Raw genomic sequence first — 22,318 nt, forward strand, 5'->3', positions numbered from 1 at the left:
CACTATGATGGCAGAGTTGTGTAGCCACAACAAAGAGAGTCTGATCTGTAAAACCTAAAATATTTTCTATCTAGTTCCTTAAGGAAGTTTGCCAATTTCTCATCTAAACTGATGTATCCTAATATTTTCCAATCAGCAATACCTATGAATTGGTCCAGGACTCATAAGAAAGATAGAAGCATGGGGAGCACATGTATACCTGTGATGGATTCATTTTGATATTTGGCAAAACTAATACAATTATGTAAAGTTTAAAAATAAAATAAAAATTAAAAAAAAAAAAGAAAGAAGCGTAAACACTTTTCCATTAATCTAGCAACCCAAATATCTATCGGTTCATATATTCCTTTTTCAATATCATTCAATGAAAAATTATGATTTTTATCTTTGCTCCTAACATGACAACTTTGCACCAGTTTTGAATTACATCAATGTGGTGAAAAACTGAGAAAGAAAAATGAGAAAGCCAAAGACATTAAAGCAAAAGAAGTTCTAGGACTTTTGGTTTCAGCTCAGACATGTAAAGAGTTTGAAAGTCATCACATTTGTCCTTACATTAAGAAAAAAGCTGGACAAACGGAAAATCAAAGACTTTTTTTTAGACAAAACAGAGACCTGAGTTTGTAGGGCAAAATGACATCCTGAAATCCGGAGAAAGAGGAGTGAATCCAGAAAGTCACCATCAAAAACCTGCTTACCTGGAACAAAAGTCACTAGAACCAGTAAATAGTAGAAATACTTATATGGTAATGTTGGCAAACTGCTGAAGGCTGAGCATGGTCTAGCCTGAGGATCAGAAACTCCTGGGGATACCCTCATACTTTTGGGATACCCTCATACTTTCATGGGTTTTACCTATGGTGAAGAATCAAAACACCCTCATAGCTCTGGTAGGAGGAAAGAGAAAGTAACCACTGTAAAATATGCCCAGAGCATTGTCCAAAAAAAGGCATACTCTCCAGGAAAAAACCTTAATCAGAGTCTTCTATCACATGCATTTTCCAACTTCAGCCCCTTCTAGCCCACCTATCTCACATAAATGAGAAAAGCTAAAAGATACCTATTAAAGTCATAGCCCAAGGACACAAATCCTGAAGTCATACAAGGCGGTGACTTAATCATAAGAGTACAGAATGTTTCCCTCCCTCTATACTTTGCTGCTGCTGCTGCTAAGTCGCTTCAGCCATGTCCGACTTTGTGCGACCACACAGACAGCAGCCCACCAGGCCCCGCCGTCCCTGGGATTCTCCAGGCAAGAACACTGGAGTGGGTTGCCATTTCCTCCTCCAATGCATGAAAGTGAAAAGTGAAAGTGAAGTCGCTTAGTCATGTCTGACTCTTAGCGACTCCATGGACTGCAGCCTACCAGGCTCCTCCGTCCATGGGATTTTCCAGGCAAGAGTACTGGAGTGGGGCGCCATTACCACACATCAATAGGGCTCCAGGATAAGAGTGGAAGATTACATTTGAAAGAGCTGCAAGACACACACTCCAACTAAGGAAGAGTTCAAGATGCACAAAAAGACAGGGGAGGGAAAAAAACAAGGACACTAAAAGAATTGCATGTCTCTGGCATTTAAAGCTTCAGTAAGCATTAAACACAGACCAACTCCTGGCCAAATTAAGATAAAACCTCAAGTTAATTAAAAGGCTATTTATTTCTGCTCTTATCCTAAAGAAAGGCAATGCCAAAGAATTTTCAAACTACCACACAATTATAGTCATCTCACATGCTAGCAAAGAAATGATCAAAATTCTCCAAGATCGGCTTCAACAGTACGTGAATTGACAACTTCCAGATGTTCAAGCTGGATTTAGAAAAGGCAGAGGAACCAGAAATCAAATTGCCAACATCTGTCGGATCACAAAAAAGGCAAGAGAAGTCCAGAAAAACATCTACTTCTGCTTTATTGACTATGCCAAAGCCTTTGACTGTGTGGATCACAATAAACTGTGGAAAATTATTAAAGAGATGGGAATACCAGACCACCTTACCTGCCTCCTCAGAAATCTGTATGCAGGTCAAGAAGCAACAATTAGAACTGAACATGGAACAACAGACTGGTTCCAAATGGGGAAAGGAGTACATCAAGGCTATATATTATCACCTTGCTTATTTAACTTGTATGCAGAGTACATCATGTGAAATCTTGGGCTGGAGGAAGCACAAGCTAGAATCAAGGTTGCCAGGTCAAGCATCAATAACCTCAGATATGCAGATGATACCACCCTTATGGCAGAAAATGAAGAGGAACTAAAGAGCCTCTTGATGAAAGTGAAAGAGGAGAGTGAAAAAGCTGGCTTAAAACTCAACATTCAAAAAAACTAAGATCATGGCATCTGGTCCCATCACTTCATGGCAAATAGATGGGGAGACAATGGAAACAGTGACAGACTTTATTTTGGGGGGCTCCAAAATCACTGCAGATGGTGACTGCAGCCATGAAATTAAAAGACGCTTACTCCTTGGAAGAAAAGGTATAACAAAGCTAGACAGCATATTAAAAAGCAGAGACATTACTATATCAACAGAGGTCTGTCTAGTCAAAGCTATGGTTTTTCCAGTAGTCATGTATGAATGTGAGTGCTGGAACATAAAGAAAGCTGAGTGCCAAAGAACTGATGCTTTTGAACTGTGGTGTTGGAGAAGACTCTTTAGAGTCCATTGGACTGCAAGGAGATCCAACCAGTCCATCCTAGAAGAAATTGGTCCTGAATATTCATTGAAAGGACTGATGCTGAAGCTGAAACTACAATACTTTGGCCACCAGATACAAAGAACTGACTCACTGGAAAAGACCCTGATGCTGGGAAAGATTGAAGGCAGGAGGAGAAGGGGATGACAGAGGATGAGATGGTTAGATGGCATCACTGACTTGATGGACATGAGTTTGAGCAAGCTCCAGGAGTTGGTGATATACAGGGAAGCTTGGCGTGCTGCGGTCCATGGGTTCGCAAAGAGTAGGACACAAGTGATTGACTGAACTGAACTGAATAGTCCATACATCTTGTCTAGTTTTCAACAAAAAATTAGGAGGAAAACTAAAGGGCAGTTTGAAGAGAAAAGCAAGCATGAGAACCAGAGTCAAACATTAGACAGATTTTGGAATGATCAGACCAGGAATTTAAAATAATTGTGAATAATATTTTAAAGACTCTAATGGAAAAGATAGAAAACTGAAAGAACAGGTGAGTAAAGTACACAAAGAGATGGAAACTCTAAAGAATAATTAAAAGGAAATGCAGATATCAAAAATACTGTAACAGAAATAAGATAACTGATGGGCTCATCAGTAGACGAGACACAACCCAGGAAAGAATCAGCAAATTTGAACATAACAGAAACTTACAAAACTGAAATGAAAAGAGAAAAAAGAATGAATAAAATAGAATATCAAAGAACTGTGGGACAACTCTGAATGTGTATCATATGTGTGACTAGAATATCAGAAAGAGAAGATGGAACTTAAGAAATATGTGAAGTAATAATAGCCAAGAAACTGCCAAAATTAATTAGACACGAAACCACAGATTGAAGAATCTCAGAAAACACCAAGTTGGATAAATACAAAAACATCTACACCTAGGCACATCATATACTTAAGACTCCACAAAACAAAAAACAGAGGGAAAATCTTGAGAAAAGGTAGAAGGCGGAAGCTGAGGGGAGCAAGGGAATACCCTATCTGTAGAAGAACAAGGATAAGAATTATACAGAATTTCTCATTTGAAACCACACAAGTAAGGGAAGAATGAAGTGAAATATTTAAAGCACAGAAAGGAAGAAAAGGACCAATCTAAAATTTCAAATGTAAGATTATCTTTCATAAGTAAGGAAGAAAAAAGACTTACTCAGACAAAAATTGAGAGAATTCACAGCCAAAAGACTTGCCTAGGAAGAAATGTTAAAAGAGGTTCTTCAAGAAGAAGGAAATGATACACATCAGAAACTCAGTTCCATATAAAGAAAGGAAGCATATCAGAGAAGCAACAAGAAAAGGTAAAATAAAATCACTTATTTGTCTTATTCTTAATTAATCTAAAATATAACTATTTAGTAACAGTAATAATGTATTGAGTGATTATATTATAGCATATGAAATGAAAGACACTGATGTCAGGGACAGCAGAGATGAACTGAGAATATTCTTTTATGAAATATTTTATGAACTGTGCAAGAAGCAATGTAATATTGTATGAAAGTGGACTTAGATTAGTTTAAAATGTATATTGTGAATGCCAGAGCAATTACTTAAAAAAGAATGCTTAAATATAATTGACAGGCTAAGAGAAGAGATAAAATGTTCAACTAAAATGAGAAAAGACAGAAAGGAGGGGAGGGAAATAAGCACAAGGTCAGAAAACAAACATGAAAGCTATGAACCCAGCTATGTCAATCAACACTTTAACTGTGAACAGTCTAAATCTACTAATTAAAAGACATTTTCAAGGACACAAACGCTTAAGTCACACAAGGCTGTGACTTAATCATAGGAGTACAGAATGTTTCCCCTCCTCCATACTTCACCACACACCAAAAGGCCTCCAGTATGAGTAGAAGGCTACATTTGAAAGAGCTGCAAGACACAAACTCCAAAAAACCAAGACTCAACTGTATGTTGCCTATAGGAAGCACACTTTAAATACAAAGATACAGGTTAAAAATTAAGGGAGAAAGAAATATTGTGGAACACAAGCAAAAAGAAAGCTGCAGCAGCTATATAAACTTCAGACAAAGCAGACTTCAGAATAAGGGAAATCATGAGGTTTTATAAAGATCAGCATAATGATAAAGGGGTTAATTCTCCAAGAAAACATAATAATCCTTTGTGTATATACACTTAACAACAGAATATCAAAATATGGAGGCCAAAACTGACAGAACTGTATGGAATTCAAAACCCACAGATCCATTAGTACAGTTGGAGATAGCAATACCTCTTTTTCATTAATTGATACACCAAGCAAGCAGAAAGGCAGAAAGTTGACCTGAACAACACTAACAATCAGCTTTATCTAATCGCGTCATTTATAAAACAGTCCATCCAACAGCATTAAAATGTACACTCTTCTCAAGTTTATATGAAACATTCATCAAACATTCACATTCTGGGCCATAAAACATACTTAACAAAATTTATAAGAATAGAAACCATACCAAGCATGTTCTTAGATTACAATGGAATTAAACTAGAAATCAATAATAGAAAGATAGCTGGGAAAACTCAAAATATTTGGAAATTAAACATACTTCTAAATAACACATGGGTCAAAAAAAAGAAGTCCCAGGAGACACTTAAAACATCTTACATAAAATACAATCTATCAAAACTTGAAGATACAGCAAAAACAGTGCTTAGAAGAAAGTATAGAGCACTGAATGTGATACATATATCTTGTGACATATATATCTCTTGTGATGTATAATCACAAGAAGAAACATCAAAAATCTAAGCTTCCACTTTAGGAAACTAAGGGAAAAGAGGAATTTAAACTTAGCTCAAACAGAAGAAAAAATAATAAAAATTAGAGCAAAGATCAATGAAACTGAAAAGATGAAAACTATAGAGAAAATTAACAAAAGCAAAAGCTGATAACCTCTAGCCAGGCTAACCAAAAAGAGAGAGACTGAGAAAGAGACACAAATTAATGAGGGATCATTACTGATTCCCATAGACATTAAAAGAATAATGAAGGAATAATATGAACAACTTCACAGCCAAAAATTTGAAAACACAGATGAAACGAACCAATCCTTTGAAACACACAAACTGCCAAAACTCATACAAGCTGCCACTGACTCCCAGAGCTTCTACCCACCAGCTTCAGCACACCAAAGCCAGACCTCTAAGTACTCACCTCTTTGGGAGCCTATAATACAAGCACCTCAAAGCCCTGAGTCTCTCACCACATCAATCAATCCAGCCCTCTTCCAGAAAACTATCAGAAAGCACAACTCCCTCAGAAATGTAACACATTTTGGCAACAACTGAAGTCTGAGAAGAATCTCCAGGGAACTGCTGGAAGTAACTGTCTCTTGGCAACCTTGCAGCCATCTAAACCCACCACCATGTCTCATGTCCCTGATACCCTCTTCTATCAAACATCTATCCACCATTTATCCTTCTGCTATTTACGTCTTCATCTCTATCCTGCCCTGTGCTTCCTCTTCCTAATTGACCCTCCAAATGCTCCTCTTCTTTCCAAATCTTTCTGCCATGACTTTTGGAAATCACACTCTTAAGTGATTCTACATCTTAACAAACTCTTGATAAAATCCTTCTACAAACAAACAATCCTTCTACATCTTAACAAACTCTTGATAAAAATTTCCTCTATTTTCCATCTTAACTTCACCATTGTCAAAAAAAAAAAAAAAACTCTTTATAAACCTTAAGACTTCTGGTAGATAACTACAATAATATTAGATAGCACTTTGTTTTCATGGGCTTCACTTACCACTATACCAAATAAGTATGATGAGTTGGTAAATCAAATGGACACCATTTTCAAAAGAGTAATGAATAGCAATCTTGAAATAACAAACACTGTGGCAGCACTTAACAATATTATAAGGTATTTCCAAACTTAGTTCTAAAATTTAACAGATACAATACAAACAACTTAATGAAAGGTTGCTCACTTCCAAAATGCAGGCATTTTTTTCTTGCTTATTTGTACAACAAATAATCTACTTTAGATTTTAAATATAGAAATGAATTAAATCATATAGATTATACAATAGTCATAACGTACAACCTCTAAGAAGGAACACTAACAGCAAAGAGGGCTGTAAATATAATCAGTTACAAGTTGGCAAATATCCAACTGAAAAAAAATTCAAAGTAAAAGACAGCAGAGTCTCAGGGAGTCCAAGTTCGAGATCTGCTGTCTCCCCAGCTGTCATACGAGCACCATATCCTTTTGTTGGTGGTTAACAAGGTGGCTCATCTGCATGGGGCAGTGGCACACAATAGTAGTTATGTTCTCCTACCTCACAAATGACTACACTTCATTGAGTTTATACTCAGTAGAGCAGTGTTTGCAAACCACTTAGATTCCAGGGCGGAAAGAGCTACAAAAACGAAACATCCAGTCCTTCTGTGAGGTTTGTTATTAGCCTCTGTTAGCCACAGGTTACACGGCACTAAACACTATGTGCTGTGTGTTTGCTTGCAACCACTATGAAAAATAGCCTATAACATCTTTCTGAAGACTCCTAGAAAATTTTAAGCTAATTTAAAATCAGGGAATTTAACTGGGACATACAATTCTTAGAACTAGTTTTTGACAAAACACCTCACGAGTTCTTTCTTGGATGTCAATTCGATTTTGTTTTAACCAACACTATTCAATACACTATCACTAAAATTCAATGCTACTGGTTGAGAAAAAGTGAAGACGGTAAAAAGTGAAGAAGGTAAAACAATCGGTTTGATTTGAATCTAAGTTAGTTCCTAGCCTACAAAGAAACTTCTTCCTGGATGATAAAAAATGCTTTAAAAAAAACAGATTCATAGCTTAATAACCCAATTATGTTTAATTCTTTCCATACACATTACATAAGTTAGAGAACCTAGAACATAAACCTAAATAATACATTATACTGATGCCCTCAAAATAGCTTGTCAAAACATTTCTCAAAGATTTCTACCCTTTAGCATGTGCACAAAAATCTGAAGTATTCATTAGATGCACAATATACAGGATCCACAATGATTCTAAACACAAATCTACTTTGAAGACTAGTTATATAATTATATAACATTATTAAACACTATTAAAATGTTTATGAAAGCATTGTTTTTAAAAGTAACATTTCCCCCAATTTATAGTAAAGAACTATAGTCAGAGCTTCTCTGGTCTGGGTAAAAAAGTTTACATATATTTTAACAAAAGAAACTACTGTACTTTATTGTATTTTTATATAGCATTTAACTTAGAATCTCTGGAAAGCAGAAAACATTTATGACAATTCATTTTATCATCTCAGAATTCCTACTTTCCTGGAATGATTTCATGAAAATGTTCATGTACTTCCTAGAAATACTTTACTGCATTGTTTTAATAAACCAAGGTATATGCTTTACAGAGATTATAATATATAAACAATGTAAGGCACTGTCAAAAAAGAAAATCAACAAGTACCTTCAAAATAGAAATCTCATGTAACATTCTCTTTCTCCCAAAATATGAATTACATTAGAAATGAATACAGACATTTTATTAAACTCAACTATTCTCGAAGATGATGGAGTTTTTAAAATTTCTACAAATTTGCCCATTAATGTCTGCTGACTTTAAACAGCTACCTGATAGCATAAAACACACACTATAAAGAACTATAAAGATTTGAGGGGATGGTCACACAGCATCGTACATGTACTAAATATCACTGGTTATACACTTTGAAAATGTTTGTTTTTATACTACGTGAATTTCATACCAATATTGATTTATATAATAATTTTATAATATTAATAAACTTTAAATTCCTATATATCAAATTACAAATTTGATAAATTTTGTTTTAACCAACACTAAATATATCAAATTTTTTAATGATTTGGAGTAAGGTAAAATTAAGAGAGTCTAATCCACACACATTATATTCCCCTAATTTTTAAATGAAAAAAAATTTATTAATTGAATGTTATATTATTTACTCTGAGATGCATAAAAACTTCCCATTCTCCACTAACTCTGGATATATCTATGAACCATAAAAAGTTATTCTATTTTACATTCAAATATCATTAGAAGCTTAACTAATCTAGTTCTCATTTTTTTAAATCAAATATGTATCTATGTAGATAGATTTTAATGGATCAAAGAGAAAAGAAACTGTCATTTTTCAAATCCTAGTTTACCAACTAGGTGAATGAAACAAGGACTGTGGCTTTCCACAAACCTCTTCCCAATAATTTTTCTTTACCTTACTATCTACTTTAAATATAACCAGTTTAAAATAGAAAGAAACAACAATAAAAAAAGCCAGACACAAAAACTTGAGACATATTTTTTAAGAGGAAAATGAACAGGCATAAAATATTAAGTCACATGGTCACAGGCGAAATTTTTTCCAGGAGACAAAGAACATGTAGAAGAGAAGGTGAAGAGGAGTCCTAAAAGCCTAATCTATATGTCAACAACGCAAACACACAGCTCGAGGGCCTTCAGACATCGTCAAGAACCATGCGAGCCTCAGCCTTCTCTGCATATTTCAGAAAATAACTCAGAATCTATTTTCCACCCAAAATTAAGGCAATGGTATTTGTTAAGGACCAACTTCATACAGAAGAGTGCTTAAAACTCTGCCTTCATTTTCTAGATTCATTTTTTTATGAGCAACACAGTTCCTCAAAACCAAGTTATGATTCTCCACGTAAAGCATCAAACTCCAACAAGGAACTAAATGAGGATCATGAATATTACCCCCAACACCTCACGATGAAATGAAAGATACACACCAACTCAAAGTGGAGAAAGAGCGAAAAACAGAATGCCAATAATTAAGTACATTAATTACTATGCATATTTCTATTAGCATAATTTAATTTTAAAATCTATATATCTATATAAGCTCATGTTGCCAATGATTTTTTGTTATATAATTATTCAAGTAGTTTTCCTTACTCTACATAGACTTTCTTCTGAAAACACACTACACATGACTATCATGTTAAAAAACTGTATGTGCTTCATATATAGTCATACTTAGTTTCCTGATACATCTATTAAATCTGAGCACTTATAAATATTTAATAAATTAATTCATAGCATAAAAAATATATACATATATATGTTTTTGTCCTTACAATTTAAAATGAAATTAAATTTTCCTAATAATTTTCATTCAATTTATATATTCTGTAAGTGGTGAATGTGACCAAAATCAGTTACTACGTATCAAAATATCATTTATTACTACATGTATTAAACTTCTGACAGTAATATTAGTAATACAAGTAGCATATGAAAGCTATTAAGATATACCCAGTTCCCTGACCCAAATCATTCCAAACACGACTTTGAGGGAGGATGAAATAAAAGGATTAGCACAAATGTAAAATCCGGCCCCCTACATATGATATAAAAATCAAGGTAGAAAGAGCCTATGTGTGTGTGGTCTGTGTATGTACCTGTCTATGCACTTGTAAGCTGAGTATATTCAGTATTGGAATAATCATAAAATTCATTTCATACCTGTGCTCCATAGATATATTTATCCAACATCTTGCCTCCTATTGTCTGCCCTCCTATGTCCCAAACTTGAAGAGTAACATTCAAGCTTCCTAGAATATAAAATGGAATATAAAAATAAGAAAAACAGGAACAATTTAACAACTCAATACAGTTTCACAGAACATTAAGTCACAGTGATAAACTCTGAACCTAATGTGCATGTTTATTCCGCATGTTCACATAAGTGGGATTGTGAAATAATGCTGTCAAAAGAGATTAACAGTGGGGAATTTAGGTTTACACTTTACCCCAGTTCCATGCAACCACATTTATAATCACCTTCAAAACAAAAGAAAATAAATAAAGTTTTAATTCACAAACATCTTTTTTTTTCTTTTTTCACAAACATCTTAAACCTTAAATTTTTTTTCTTATACAGAGACTAAAACAATAAAGCACTTGAGTGTGGAGTAAGATATATAATTTAAAAATTAAAATTGAACTTTACCTTATTGCATATAATGAATTTTGCTGTAACTTCTAAACTCTACAGGTTCTAAATAAAACTCACAAATTACCAACACACTACAAAAATGGTCTCAAGGTTTCAATTCGAATGAAGTTTTAAATTGGAATGTCAGTTACTACATATGATAGTGAACATAATTTTAAAATTACATGTTTTCAAATTTAACTTATAAAATATAAATATTTTGACAGCCATATTCAGTACTGATGTAGGATACATACCCAAGATATCACAAATTATTATGATGCATTTATATCTGTTCAAAGCATTACACTGAAACTAATTATAATATGTGCTTCAAAGCCCTCATAAAATAGAGTAAATCTATTTGATGATTTCACAAATCTCTTCCCCATACAAACATTATAAAAGCATTCTAAATTACTAAAAGGCAATCTTTAAAATTCTTTCATCCGTTTTGCAAAATATTTACTGGATAAAAAATTTATAAGACGTTATTCTCTATTATCAATGCAATTAGTGACTAGACAAAATTTAAAGACCAAGTTCAATATGCTTTGTATTTTAACATTTCAGACTGTTTCTCCTAATAAAATTACGCTGTTTTCTCCAAAGGTGGACAGAATTTTAATCAGCATCTCCCACACCAAAAACGTATCTTTCTGAATGATTTGCCAATCAGGAAAACTCAAAATCTTAGATACTAAAAGACTAGTCTCACTTCAAAAACAAACCAAAAAATGTTATATAGATATGAATTTTTATACCAATGCAAAACACTAAAATTGGAGAATGTTAGTCACACCATTCAACTTAGCAACTGGAAAGAAAGTACAACACTAGATTAACCAGTCAACTTTTACCCTTAACTCTAAGTTTTGTAGGGTCTGTATTACAATCTTTCCATTATCTGGATGTAGTTCTGTTCCATCTGCCAACCTGCAGGATTTACATGAGGAACTTCCACTAGCATTAATGAGAGCTACTGAAGTTTATCACCCGTCATCTTCCCACATATACACACTTCCAACACTCACAGCGTACTGACTGAAGTGTTCTTAGAGCTCTACAAATACAAAAACCAAATGTTACAGACAAAGACTCACCCAACAACTTGTATAAAGCCAGTATCTTAAAAATCTAAATTTTTAAGGAATTTTAAGAAAATTTAATTGAGAAAATTAAATTCTAGAAAATTAAGAAATCTAAATTCAAAATTCACTGTCCTACAATGCTGTCTCAAATTAAGCAGGGGAGAAAGGGCTAGCTGACACCAGAAGAATGTCATATAGTTTCAGGAGTCTCTAAATAAACAGGCAGTACTCTATTCATTTTACTAACAAGACTCTTTAGTTAAATGTTTACTTCAAAAACCAGTCCTCAAACAGTGTTAACTTTTTAAAGATTTTAGGCAAACTTAATAAAGGGCATTTAATACCATTTTATTCAAGGTCAATAAACCTAACTTCATATCAAGAAATATGAAGCTTTTTTCTTTACATTCTGATATTTAGACCCTATCCTATCTATAACTTTAGAAGTATCATCTTCACTACATACTCAAAATTCTGACAACATAATTTCAAGACTTAAAATCATTTATTCAACTCTCTCCCACCTGAGAGGTTTATATTCCTGTATTGAAGGAATATTTGTTAAATCCATACCTTTCCAAATAAACACTATTTGTTGTTCTTGGCTTGTTTTTCTTTAATATACATATTCTAGTGCCTCAGATAAAAATAGCTGTGTATTACTAATAACCCACTAATATACAATGTTAACCAAAAAACAAACAACTTTTCTTGTTACAGCTTCAACAAATGATATTAACTTCATGGTTATTTCATGTATCAAGAAATGTATTTTCAACTTCCACATTTGAATTTTAGGCTTATTAACACATAAAAATAAATCAGAGTTCCTCCTATTTGGGAAACAAAATAATACAGAATTCAAATTAATATTCCCTTTAGTTCTAACAAGCAAAAACATATTAAGTCTTCTAGTATACTTTCAAAGTGACAAGCCTATAAAACTATTTAAGAATTTGCAAATAATCAGCATTGCAAAATTTTTAAAAACCAAGAATCCATTAAAATAAATTTCTAACTAATAAAGAATGTTAAGGAGGAAACTGTCAGCAATCTAATCCTAAATGCAAAATGCTACTCCTGCTCCTCTGTAAGAAATGACATTTAACTAGGGAAAAAAATAAATAAATGAGGTGACAAAATACAGGTAAGTTGCTTTTGGTATGAATCAAAGCCACCAAGAGGATTCAACAGTGACCTTGTAGAAGTACACTTGGTGCCTTGGTTAACCTTACTTAAAGTGCTGCACAGTCAAGATGGAACTAAAAACACAAGTCTGCCCACTTCTTGTACTAAAGACTTAGAAATCCTTTTCACAGTAGAACGCTGTTTACTGGACTGTACCCACAAGCTTCCTGAAAGTATTTTGACTAAGGCTCTTAAGAAGCTCTATCAGCAGAATCTCTGACTAACAGATACACTATTTTAAGCAGTAAAATCTGCACAGTGGTTGCATCCAGACTATACAGCATACCAGATCATGAAATATACTAACACGGATGAGTATTTGCAAAGTAATGACCTTGAAAACTTGCATGAAGAGAATGTCAATAGATGGACAGGAGGTATTATACCTCTAACGAACCGAATGGATAGAAGACTCACTAGAATACTAACAAATACTAGATTTGCCTCCTGTGCTGCTATACCATAAATTTAATAATGCTGCCTATAATGTTTCAGTAAATGATACAAATATTAATCACTGGGCACAATGAATTAAAATTAAACTATACAAAGGGTATACTATAAACCTTTATTCATCTTATTTCTTAATATACCTATAATATCAAATCAAGCCAAACTTTTTCCTACTAATATTTATACAATAATTTTAAATCCACTAAACAGAATAAAACCAACTGCTTTTATATAAAAAAAAATTTTTTTCTGGAACTCTGCCCATCAAAATAAAAGCTAAAATCAGGAAAATTAAAACATATATTCAATAAGAGTAAGTACTTTCTACTCTAAAATATATTATAAATTTGGATTTCAAAAATAACAAATACTTTTTACAAAGTCATCAAAATTCAAAAATGGCTGGTATTGTGCAAAGAACTAGAAATCATCAACATGTATTACACATATAAAATGTTTAGAATCAGCATTAAAATGTTTTTAATGTCTGAATAGGTGCTTGCTCCTTTACTTAAGTCTTTGAACTCAAAAATCAGAAAAATTAAACAATATTCATAATACAGAAAGTTACTGCTTCTGCTAGTTAGCACTGAAACAAAACAGTAATTAAATACATACTGAGGTTCTCTGTGTACAGCTGGCATCTCTGAAGAAACTGTTGTAAAGTAAGTTTTCAGTAAATATATTACCTGATTTCTACATGTATTCTGCTAGTGATTGGGGTAAATATTCTATTTATATCAGCATTAACCTATCCATAAGCTAATAATAAAAAGGAGATTTTCAGTTTTTAATACATACAAAAATGCAAATGAAACAAAATACACACGTTTCTCATTAAACCTCTTTCTGAACAATAACTTAGTAATGGATAATTGGAATTTGCTTCTGAAGCTATATCTTCTTCTTATTTATTTTTCATTGGTAGTCGAGTAACAACCATCAAAATATAAGAGTATATTACTAGTGAGATATGCAGAATATGTTCAATTACCAAGAGTTTTCATTAGCTGTTCTAAAACATTCATAGAGAGTTGTCTGATGGATGGAGTATTTGAGAGACTAATATATTTCAATAATATTAGAATTTATTAAACCCCTTCCCACTATATCACTCACGTTCCAGTATATGAATCTGACACTACACTTGCAACTGTTTTTATTCACATGTGTTTCCTCAGAGAGGAGAGAGATGGACTGGTTTATGAAGTCAATCAAGACAAACTGCTTTTAATAAAATACTTTAAACACATAATTTAAGCACAAGTGAATGGACAGAGCATTTTAAAGCCCCAATTGTTCAGAAACTAACTTAAAACAGAAACCACTCTTTTTTGTTATTATTTCCCTGTATTTCCCACAAAATGTGCTGCAACTGGCATCTAAATAGTTTCTTTGCATGGTGAACTGAAACATCTTGAATGCTCAAACTGTATTTTTATGAGTGCCTAGGGACCCTAAATTTTAGTGGTCTATTAAATGCCAGCAATTTCATGCTGCCTTGCATAAAACAGCATTCACATATTAGAGCACAGAAGTTCCATAGCTACATTATACTTCTGTTCCAACTTTCTCTCAAACAAAAAACTGAAGCAGAGGCTAATCAAAATAACATTTAAAAAAATAATCCTTTCCAGTCTTCTCACATTTAGTTTGTACAATATCTGTTGATAATTATATGGCATTTGATTTTGTTTTTAAGGTTAGAATTTTATAAGCAACTATTGTTTATCCTCAAAAAACGTGCAACAGTCAAAAACAGTGTAGAGTGGGGAGTATATAAACTTTTTCCTTACACACATGAACAGTATGTCTTCACGATAGATGCTGATGAAAGAACCTCCCTAAGACACATTTACTGATTACATATATTTTCACACAGAAACAGTACCCAAATGTTACACATTTCTGCTTATGTCTCTTATCGTCAGATGTGAACGAACAACTTTCTATGTTAAGACATTTTAGTCTCTTACCTGGCAATGTTATTCTTCTCAAAAAGAAATCCAATCCTATAGTTTGTTTGTACTGTTTCCCAAAAGTTTCTTGAGCAAAACAGGTAGCTAAGGAGGTCTAAAAAATTGATGCACAGAATATCAAAATTAATGTCTTTGGCTTTAGAAATGTAAACAAAATCACTACTATATCTTATTAAGTAATCTTAATATTTATACTCCAATTATACCAACAAGCAACTTTAAGCAGTTCTAATCAACTACAAGGGGAAGAGGGACTTTTCATTCCACCAAGTACATTTCACTTGCCAACCAGCTATCAGTGGCAACAACACACTAATCAGCTAAATCTCTTTAAATCTCCTTATATCTCCTGACTGTCAACCTCCTATTCCTTGCTAGAAATTAGAATTTCTATTTATCAACAGAAAAAACTAAAACAACATGAGTACAGATCTGAATTTTATATGCCCCTATATATCAGCTCAACACAGCTTTCACAGATGTTTCATTTCTGAGGTCAAACATCTGAGTAGTTTTTATCCTCAGCTAATAAGAAGTAAAGCTAATTAAGGAAAGGAGAACCTGTTTATACAATTTCTTCTTTCCCCCTAAGAAATGTGTCTAATTTTTCTCTGCATTAAAAATGGTAAATGAAAATGATTCTATAGAACTCATAGTATTTATCTTTTAAATTAAGAAATTGAAATTTTTAAGATTAATATTAAGCAGGCAAAAATATATTCAAGAAGTAGAAAGCTTAACAGTCACAAGAATATTATAACTAGAACAAATATATATCTACATTTTTAAAATAATAATCAAAGTTACACTCAAAACTCTAGTTTCTTTACAGAACCATTTCTTACCAATGCAAACAAATAATTAATCATTCTAGTGAAATAACTCAAAAGCTCCTTAAACATTTGTAATGCACTATTTATTTATAAACATCCCCTAAAAGAAGAGAAAGGGAGCGTCATTAAGCTTTTCTGCTCTTCAAGACAGATTCTCAAAGAATAACTCTTTTTTATTTTAAAAGTAAAATTAGATGTCAACTCCTAAAATAATGAAATCTAAAATTTGCAAGATAGCTTATTATAATTATGACATAAGTGCAAAAGAAAACTGGGCCAAACTTTCTTTCAAAAAAACCCTAAAATTCCTTTGACATAAGAATCATATTTTTCAGATAAATGACAATTTGCACACACTAATTCCAATTCATCTAATATTTAAATAATCAGCATTTGTAAGAAACTGCTAAAATATTTGGTCAAATATATATTGAGCACCATAAGAAAGATGTTCTGCTACACTCTGAGAAATAAACTCACTACACCAAAATGAAAATTCATTTGGCTTCCTTGATAACATAAAAACTGAGAGATAAGAAGAAAAAAAAAGTAAGCATTCCTTTTTAAAGCCTTTTTTTATTTAGCCTTGTTTATGCCAGAGAACTCATTTAACTTAGAGCACAAAACTATCTATGAAGAGGCTAAGGGTTCTAAAGAAAAATAATTAACACTACTTATACTATTACAGATATTTCAAAATGTTTAATATATGGATGGTTGAAACACTTTCATAAGTCTAAGAGAAATCCAAAGCACATGTAACTTCAGCAGAGTGTTTCTTTTCCTAAAAATAGGACTTCTGGATTTTGAAAGCCCTACCCTCACACTTTTGAGACATATAAAATTAGAATTTTCAATTGGAATAAAGTATGACTTGTCAAAAGTATAGCTCATTAGGAACAACGAATATTAAAATGGGTTCTTACATCATCTCCAGACATCTTACTACAAAAATTAAAGAGGAGCATCTGAATCAGCAGGAAAAAGGCAATTTCTCTCCAATTATCTAGATATTATGCTATCTGTCTCATTTGATAATTTCTCATAAGTCATTGTAGAAATACCTTTCTTAAACAATTATGAAGTGAGCAACCATCTATCAAATCTGATTCTTTATAGTTTTTTTTTTGTTTGTTTGGTGAACTTTTGCTAACAATTTTTAACCATACTACCTTTACTAATACTGAAAAGACACCATAAAAGGATATTTTGCCTCAAAAAAAAATCTTAATATATAATAAAATTCAAAGTATGAATCAAAGGAATCAAAACAGGAAAGAAATAGAAAAATGTGTTAATGGAAGGAGGTGCTAAACTTCTCTTGCATAAACTGTTAGTGGTCATCGCAATACTCTATTGCTTTTGTAAGGATATATAAATATGTCCTGATTAGAACTAGGCAAAAAAAAAACAACTGATGCCTAAAAACGGACTGGAGTTAAATCAGGATACAAGTAAGAATGAAAGAGAGGCTGAATTCATAAAAGAAAATGATGGTAAAAGAAACAGAATGGGAATCAGTAGCTGCCAATAATCTGAAAACTGAATATGGCATGGAAAAAAATAGCAGCTTGACATAAGAACAATGAAAAAAAGATAAGATGTCTGATGCTGGCATCCAGAAATTTCTGGGAGAAAAAACATCTTTACAATTTTAAAACAGATGAGTCAACATGACAAAGACTTAAAGAACACCAGTATCCCTTGGAGCAGAATAGTATCCCTAATTCCATAATATAGAATGAAAAAAATACACTTTGTCACATATTAGACAGAATTTTAGATATGAAAAGTCATAATTATTCACACTAAATTAGCAAAAAGAGGACAATACATGACAGGCTAGAGGAAAAACCTAGGTAGAAAGTTATGAACAGATTTCAACTGAGAAATACATGCATGATAACAAATGAGTACTGGGAGAAAAAATAAATAAAAATTTAAAGAATTATGACAGAATATAGGATAATGGACAACTTTCATCTTTTTTTTGAGGTGTATTAGTATTATAGTCATTATCATTTTAAACAGGAAATAAATTTTTATGTGTGGAGGATAAAAAGATTTAGAAAGTGAAAAATCAGAAGGCATTCAAAAGAAAATACGAATGATGAGAAAAACTATAAAAATAGAACTTAAAGTTTTTATTGTGTTAGAGACAATGTTGACTTATTTAAAATAATTCATCCACTCAAAAAGTTGTTATAAACGTACAAAAAGTCATATAATTAATACTTGACTAAGAAAAGTGATCCCAAGTTCTTTTCTTCCTCAAAACGTTTAAAAGTAATCAGAGAATATTGAATTGTTTCTCCTCAACAGTAAAAATCAGTAACAAAATATCACGGATGGCAAGAAAGAAATGAACAGAATTCTCCAAACTCTGCCTATGAATGACACCTTTCCCTAGGAACTGAAATCTCAGCACGAAAGAAGCGAACAGCTGTGCAGTGCCAACTGCCAAGGGAAGAGGTATCGAGCAATGGTTACCACAGAAACCAGCATCCAAACTACACCAGGCACACGGAAACATCGAGTGGAAAACAGAACACTGGTAACAATAATAAACCCGCGTTTCTGGAGCTTCTGGTTGGGAAAAGGGACGGGAGAAGCAAGGAGACAAACTTTAGCAGTATGACCAGACAGCGTTGGCGCCACTGACAGAAGCGACAGGTGTGAAGGCTCCCTGGGCAGAGGCTCTGCTCCTTGTTTGGGGGGCGGGGCGGATCCAGAATCCTTCAAGATCTTACCAATGGTCTTCAAAGAGCCAGGACCGGGCAATGTTTGCTCCATTTCAGGAGCTCCACAACCCTGGGTTAAAGACCCTTGCCTCGGAGGTAAAGGGGACTGGCGGCCAGATATTCTCACGCACTCGCTTCATTCAATCAACTGTCGTCACAGGACAGATTTTAAGGCAAGGATGCCATCTGTCATGCCAGCAGCCCTGCCCTCAGCACCCAGGCTATAAGAGGAGCTCGAGAGATATTTATTGAATGAATGTTTGCGTTGACAGGTGCTGTGCTGGGGAACAGAGATGAACAGGTATGATGCTCTAACACAGAAACTAACGTTTAGTCCGTCCACTCGGTGTCCTGCAAGCTGCATGTAGATGTTTACATTTACTGTGGATTCGCACACTTTACCTCTCCGAAACGACCCCTATCAACATACCCACCCTGCAGATGAAGCACAAATAGGGACAGCAATTTGCCCTCCAGTGACTCGACCAGTAAAGTGATGGGAGCCCCAACTGTCTCACCCAGGGAGCCTGATTCCAGAATCAAGCTCTTGGGAGCTCCCAGTGCAGCGGAGGCATCAGAAACGGTAAACGGGGTTGGGGGAAGGCGCAAAGTGTGACCTGGACTAAAGGAAAAACAGGTAAGATGTTTTGGCAAATCATTGCTAGTCCTCAGAGGCGAGAAGCTGGAAAGCTTCCCAGGGAGGCGATGCTGGCTCAGGTCTTGAAGAGAAGCAGGAGTTCGCGATCCAGGCAGGGATTAGGAAATGACTTTTTTTTTTTTTTTTAAAGGGAGCTGGACAGCTCTCGTCGGACTTCAAGCGTCTAATTTGTGTCGGGCCCCAAGCCACCTCCTGGCGGGCCTGAGCCCAGACTCCCAGGCACTCGCGGAAATACGGCGACGCCCGGGGGGACGGGGAGGAGGAGGAGGTTCGAAGGGCGCCGGGGCCGCGCCGGGATTCCTTGCAGGCCTGGCACGGCGGGCGCACCAGAGGACTGACCTTCCCGGAGGTGCCGTCCCCCAGCACGACGATTTTCAGTTGCCGGTCCAGGCTCTCCTCCTCAGAGTCCGACATGGTGTCCCAGGAACGAGGCCCGCCTACCCTCCCTCCCACCGACCCCACCCCCGCGAAATAGAAGAAGGAAGGGAAGGAGGGGGATCTCCGGGGGCGGGGGAGAGGAGGAACGCCGGCAGCGGGGACAGGACTCCCCCCACCCCCGGCCCCGGTGTCTCAGAGGCCACTGGAAGTATCCGGGAAGAATCACTCGCCGGCCGCCATCTTGCCCGCCGCCCCGCCCCTTGAGCCCGGCCCCGCCCCCACAGCACCGCGCGCTAAGTCGGGCGCACAGCCCCGCCTCCACCGCGCGCTACGTCGGGCGCGCGGCCCCGCCTCTGCGCCAACCCGCGCAGACCGCGAGCCTCCCTGGCGGGCCGGCCCAAGTCCCGGCCTGGGCCGAGGGGGCCTTTGAACCGAGCGGGCGAGACGCGACACTACCCCTCGCACGGACCGTTAGCGAGATGAAGAGGGGAAAAAAAGAGTATAATTTAAACTAGGTAGAAAAAACAGGAGCAAAGTAGCGCGTAGACGTTCTGTGAAATCCCCCTGTTTCCATCATCTCCCCCTGTGGAGATCCCTGAAGCGAATGGTTTAGCCTGACTAGGCGGGTGGGCGGGGTGACACCGAGGCTGCGCTCCGCGGTTGCCAAGGGAGTTCGGACCCGGAGATGAGGCAGCGGGGCGGGGCCTGTCTCTGGGCGCCCGGGACGCCAGTTGCCAGGAGGAGCGCGCGCAGGGGAGGAGGGGCCTCGCGGCTGGATGGGTCCTGAGGGTCGCGCGCCCGGAAGAACTGCAGTACCGCCGAGGAGCAAGAGATGGCTAAGAAAGTGTAACTGCCGCGGGGCGATGCCGCGAGAGTGAAATGTTGGCTTGGCGCAGCCTTCTCGTTTTTTACTCCTCTCAGATCCTGCGTTTTCTTAGCCAAACGGCGGAATCCCATGGTTCCTTCACGAAGTGCTTAAGCTGGAGCCACAGTTCTCAAAGTGTGGTCCGGGTTACCCTGCAGGGTCCCAATAAAGACGAAACTACTTTCCTAATAATTCATTTTTCTTTCCTTTTTCACGTTCATGCGCTCACAAATATACCTAGAAGTTTTCCAGAGGATGCATAATCTGTATGGCATCACCACTGAGAGCTAAAGGGGCAAACGTTTCTTGGTACCCATTTCAATGGAATAATGAGAATTATAACAACATAAAAACTTTGGGGGTCCACAATAATTCTTAAGAGTGTAAAGGGAGGCCTTGAACCCTAAAATTTTGAGAACTGCTATTCTGGATGATCTCAGTCCAGTAGGGTAGGTAAAAAACATAATTGAACTTTTCAACATAGATAAATTACACAATATTAATGCCGGCCTACTATGTCTCCTTGTTAATTACTTTTAATGGATTATCAGGTTCACTCCTCATGGGAGCCCTATAAATTAGGTAGAATTATCTCATTTTACAAGTTAGGAAGCTTAAGTCACAAAAAGCTTAGCTCAGAGGCAGTAGTTCTCAAAGAATATGGGAATTCAAATGGGAAAGCAGTAAAGAGTAAGCAAGTACTCATGCTGGCAGCCGAACTGAAGTTCTAATTACAGACCCTCACTCACTAGAGGTGTGACCTTGAGCCTCAATTTCCTTATCTATAAAAGAGAGGCACCGCTTTTTTCATAGGGTTGAGAATTAAAGTAACCACTGCAAAGTAAAACAGTACAATGGCTTGCATATAATAAGCACTCAGTACTAGTGGGTATCACCTCCTGGACATCATTAGATATGGTCCGTATTGATGTGTCACTGCTTTCTACTCACGTTACCTGAAACCCAGGGCTCCAGTGTAGAGTCTCAGTCCCTTCACCTGTAGATAGAGCCGTCCACAATAGTCACTACCCAGTTGCTATTAGTCCCCAAGCCTTTCCCTTCTCTGCTCCACCACCATCACTACGAACTGTCTACATCACTAGATGTGTTCATAAAAATTAGGAGAAAAAGTTAAGTGCCATGCCATACAGGCATGGCATGAAGCTCAGTCAAAAAATTAAATACTTAGGTGTACATAAAATTTTAAATACTCATGTGGCAAAAAATACCATTAGGATCATATAAGCTTCCACAAAAAAAATAGATGAGGAAAATTAGAAAAGTTATACATATTTTAAATCTATTTGATAATATCAGAGAATTACCAAGTTATGACATGGGTAATTATGGAGCTCAGAGGAAGGAAGCTCAAAATTTAAAAACAAGCATTGAGGCCCACTCTCCCCAGGAGGTACCTGCTGATTCAAGACTAGAGTCAAGAGAGAGAATAAATA

At 35.7% G+C, this 22,318-nt stretch overlaps 1 protein-coding gene across 2 annotated transcripts in view; it reads right to left on the reverse strand.

Annotated features, from left to right (window-relative positions):
• Positions 1-20,269, reverse strand: part of RAB28 (RAB28, member RAS oncogene family) — a 97,974-nt gene extending 77,705 nt beyond the window's left edge. Inside the window, exons 1-3 of one of the 2 annotated variants that reach the window (XM_027545049.1) lie at positions 19,961-20,268; positions 15,387-15,483; positions 10,207-10,295 (exon numbers count right to left, since the gene is read on the reverse strand). In XM_027545049.1, coding sequence (XP_027400850.1) covers positions 10,207-10,295; positions 15,387-15,483; positions 19,961-20,035 — 261 coding nt within the window. In that variant the 5' untranslated portion in view covers positions 20,036-20,268. Of the gene's footprint in view, positions 1-10,206; positions 10,296-15,386; positions 15,484-19,960 lie in introns of both variants that reach the window. The other variant, XM_027545050.1, reaches the window with a different exon arrangement.
• Positions 20,270-22,318: the final 2,049 nt, after the last annotated feature.

The sequence above is a fragment of the Bos indicus x Bos taurus genome, chromosome 6 (assembly GCF_003369695.1).
Source record: "Bos indicus x Bos taurus breed Angus x Brahman F1 hybrid chromosome 6, Bos_hybrid_MaternalHap_v2.0, whole genome shotgun sequence".
Classification (NCBI taxonomy): Eukaryota; Metazoa; Chordata; class Mammalia; order Artiodactyla; family Bovidae; genus Bos; species Bos indicus x Bos taurus.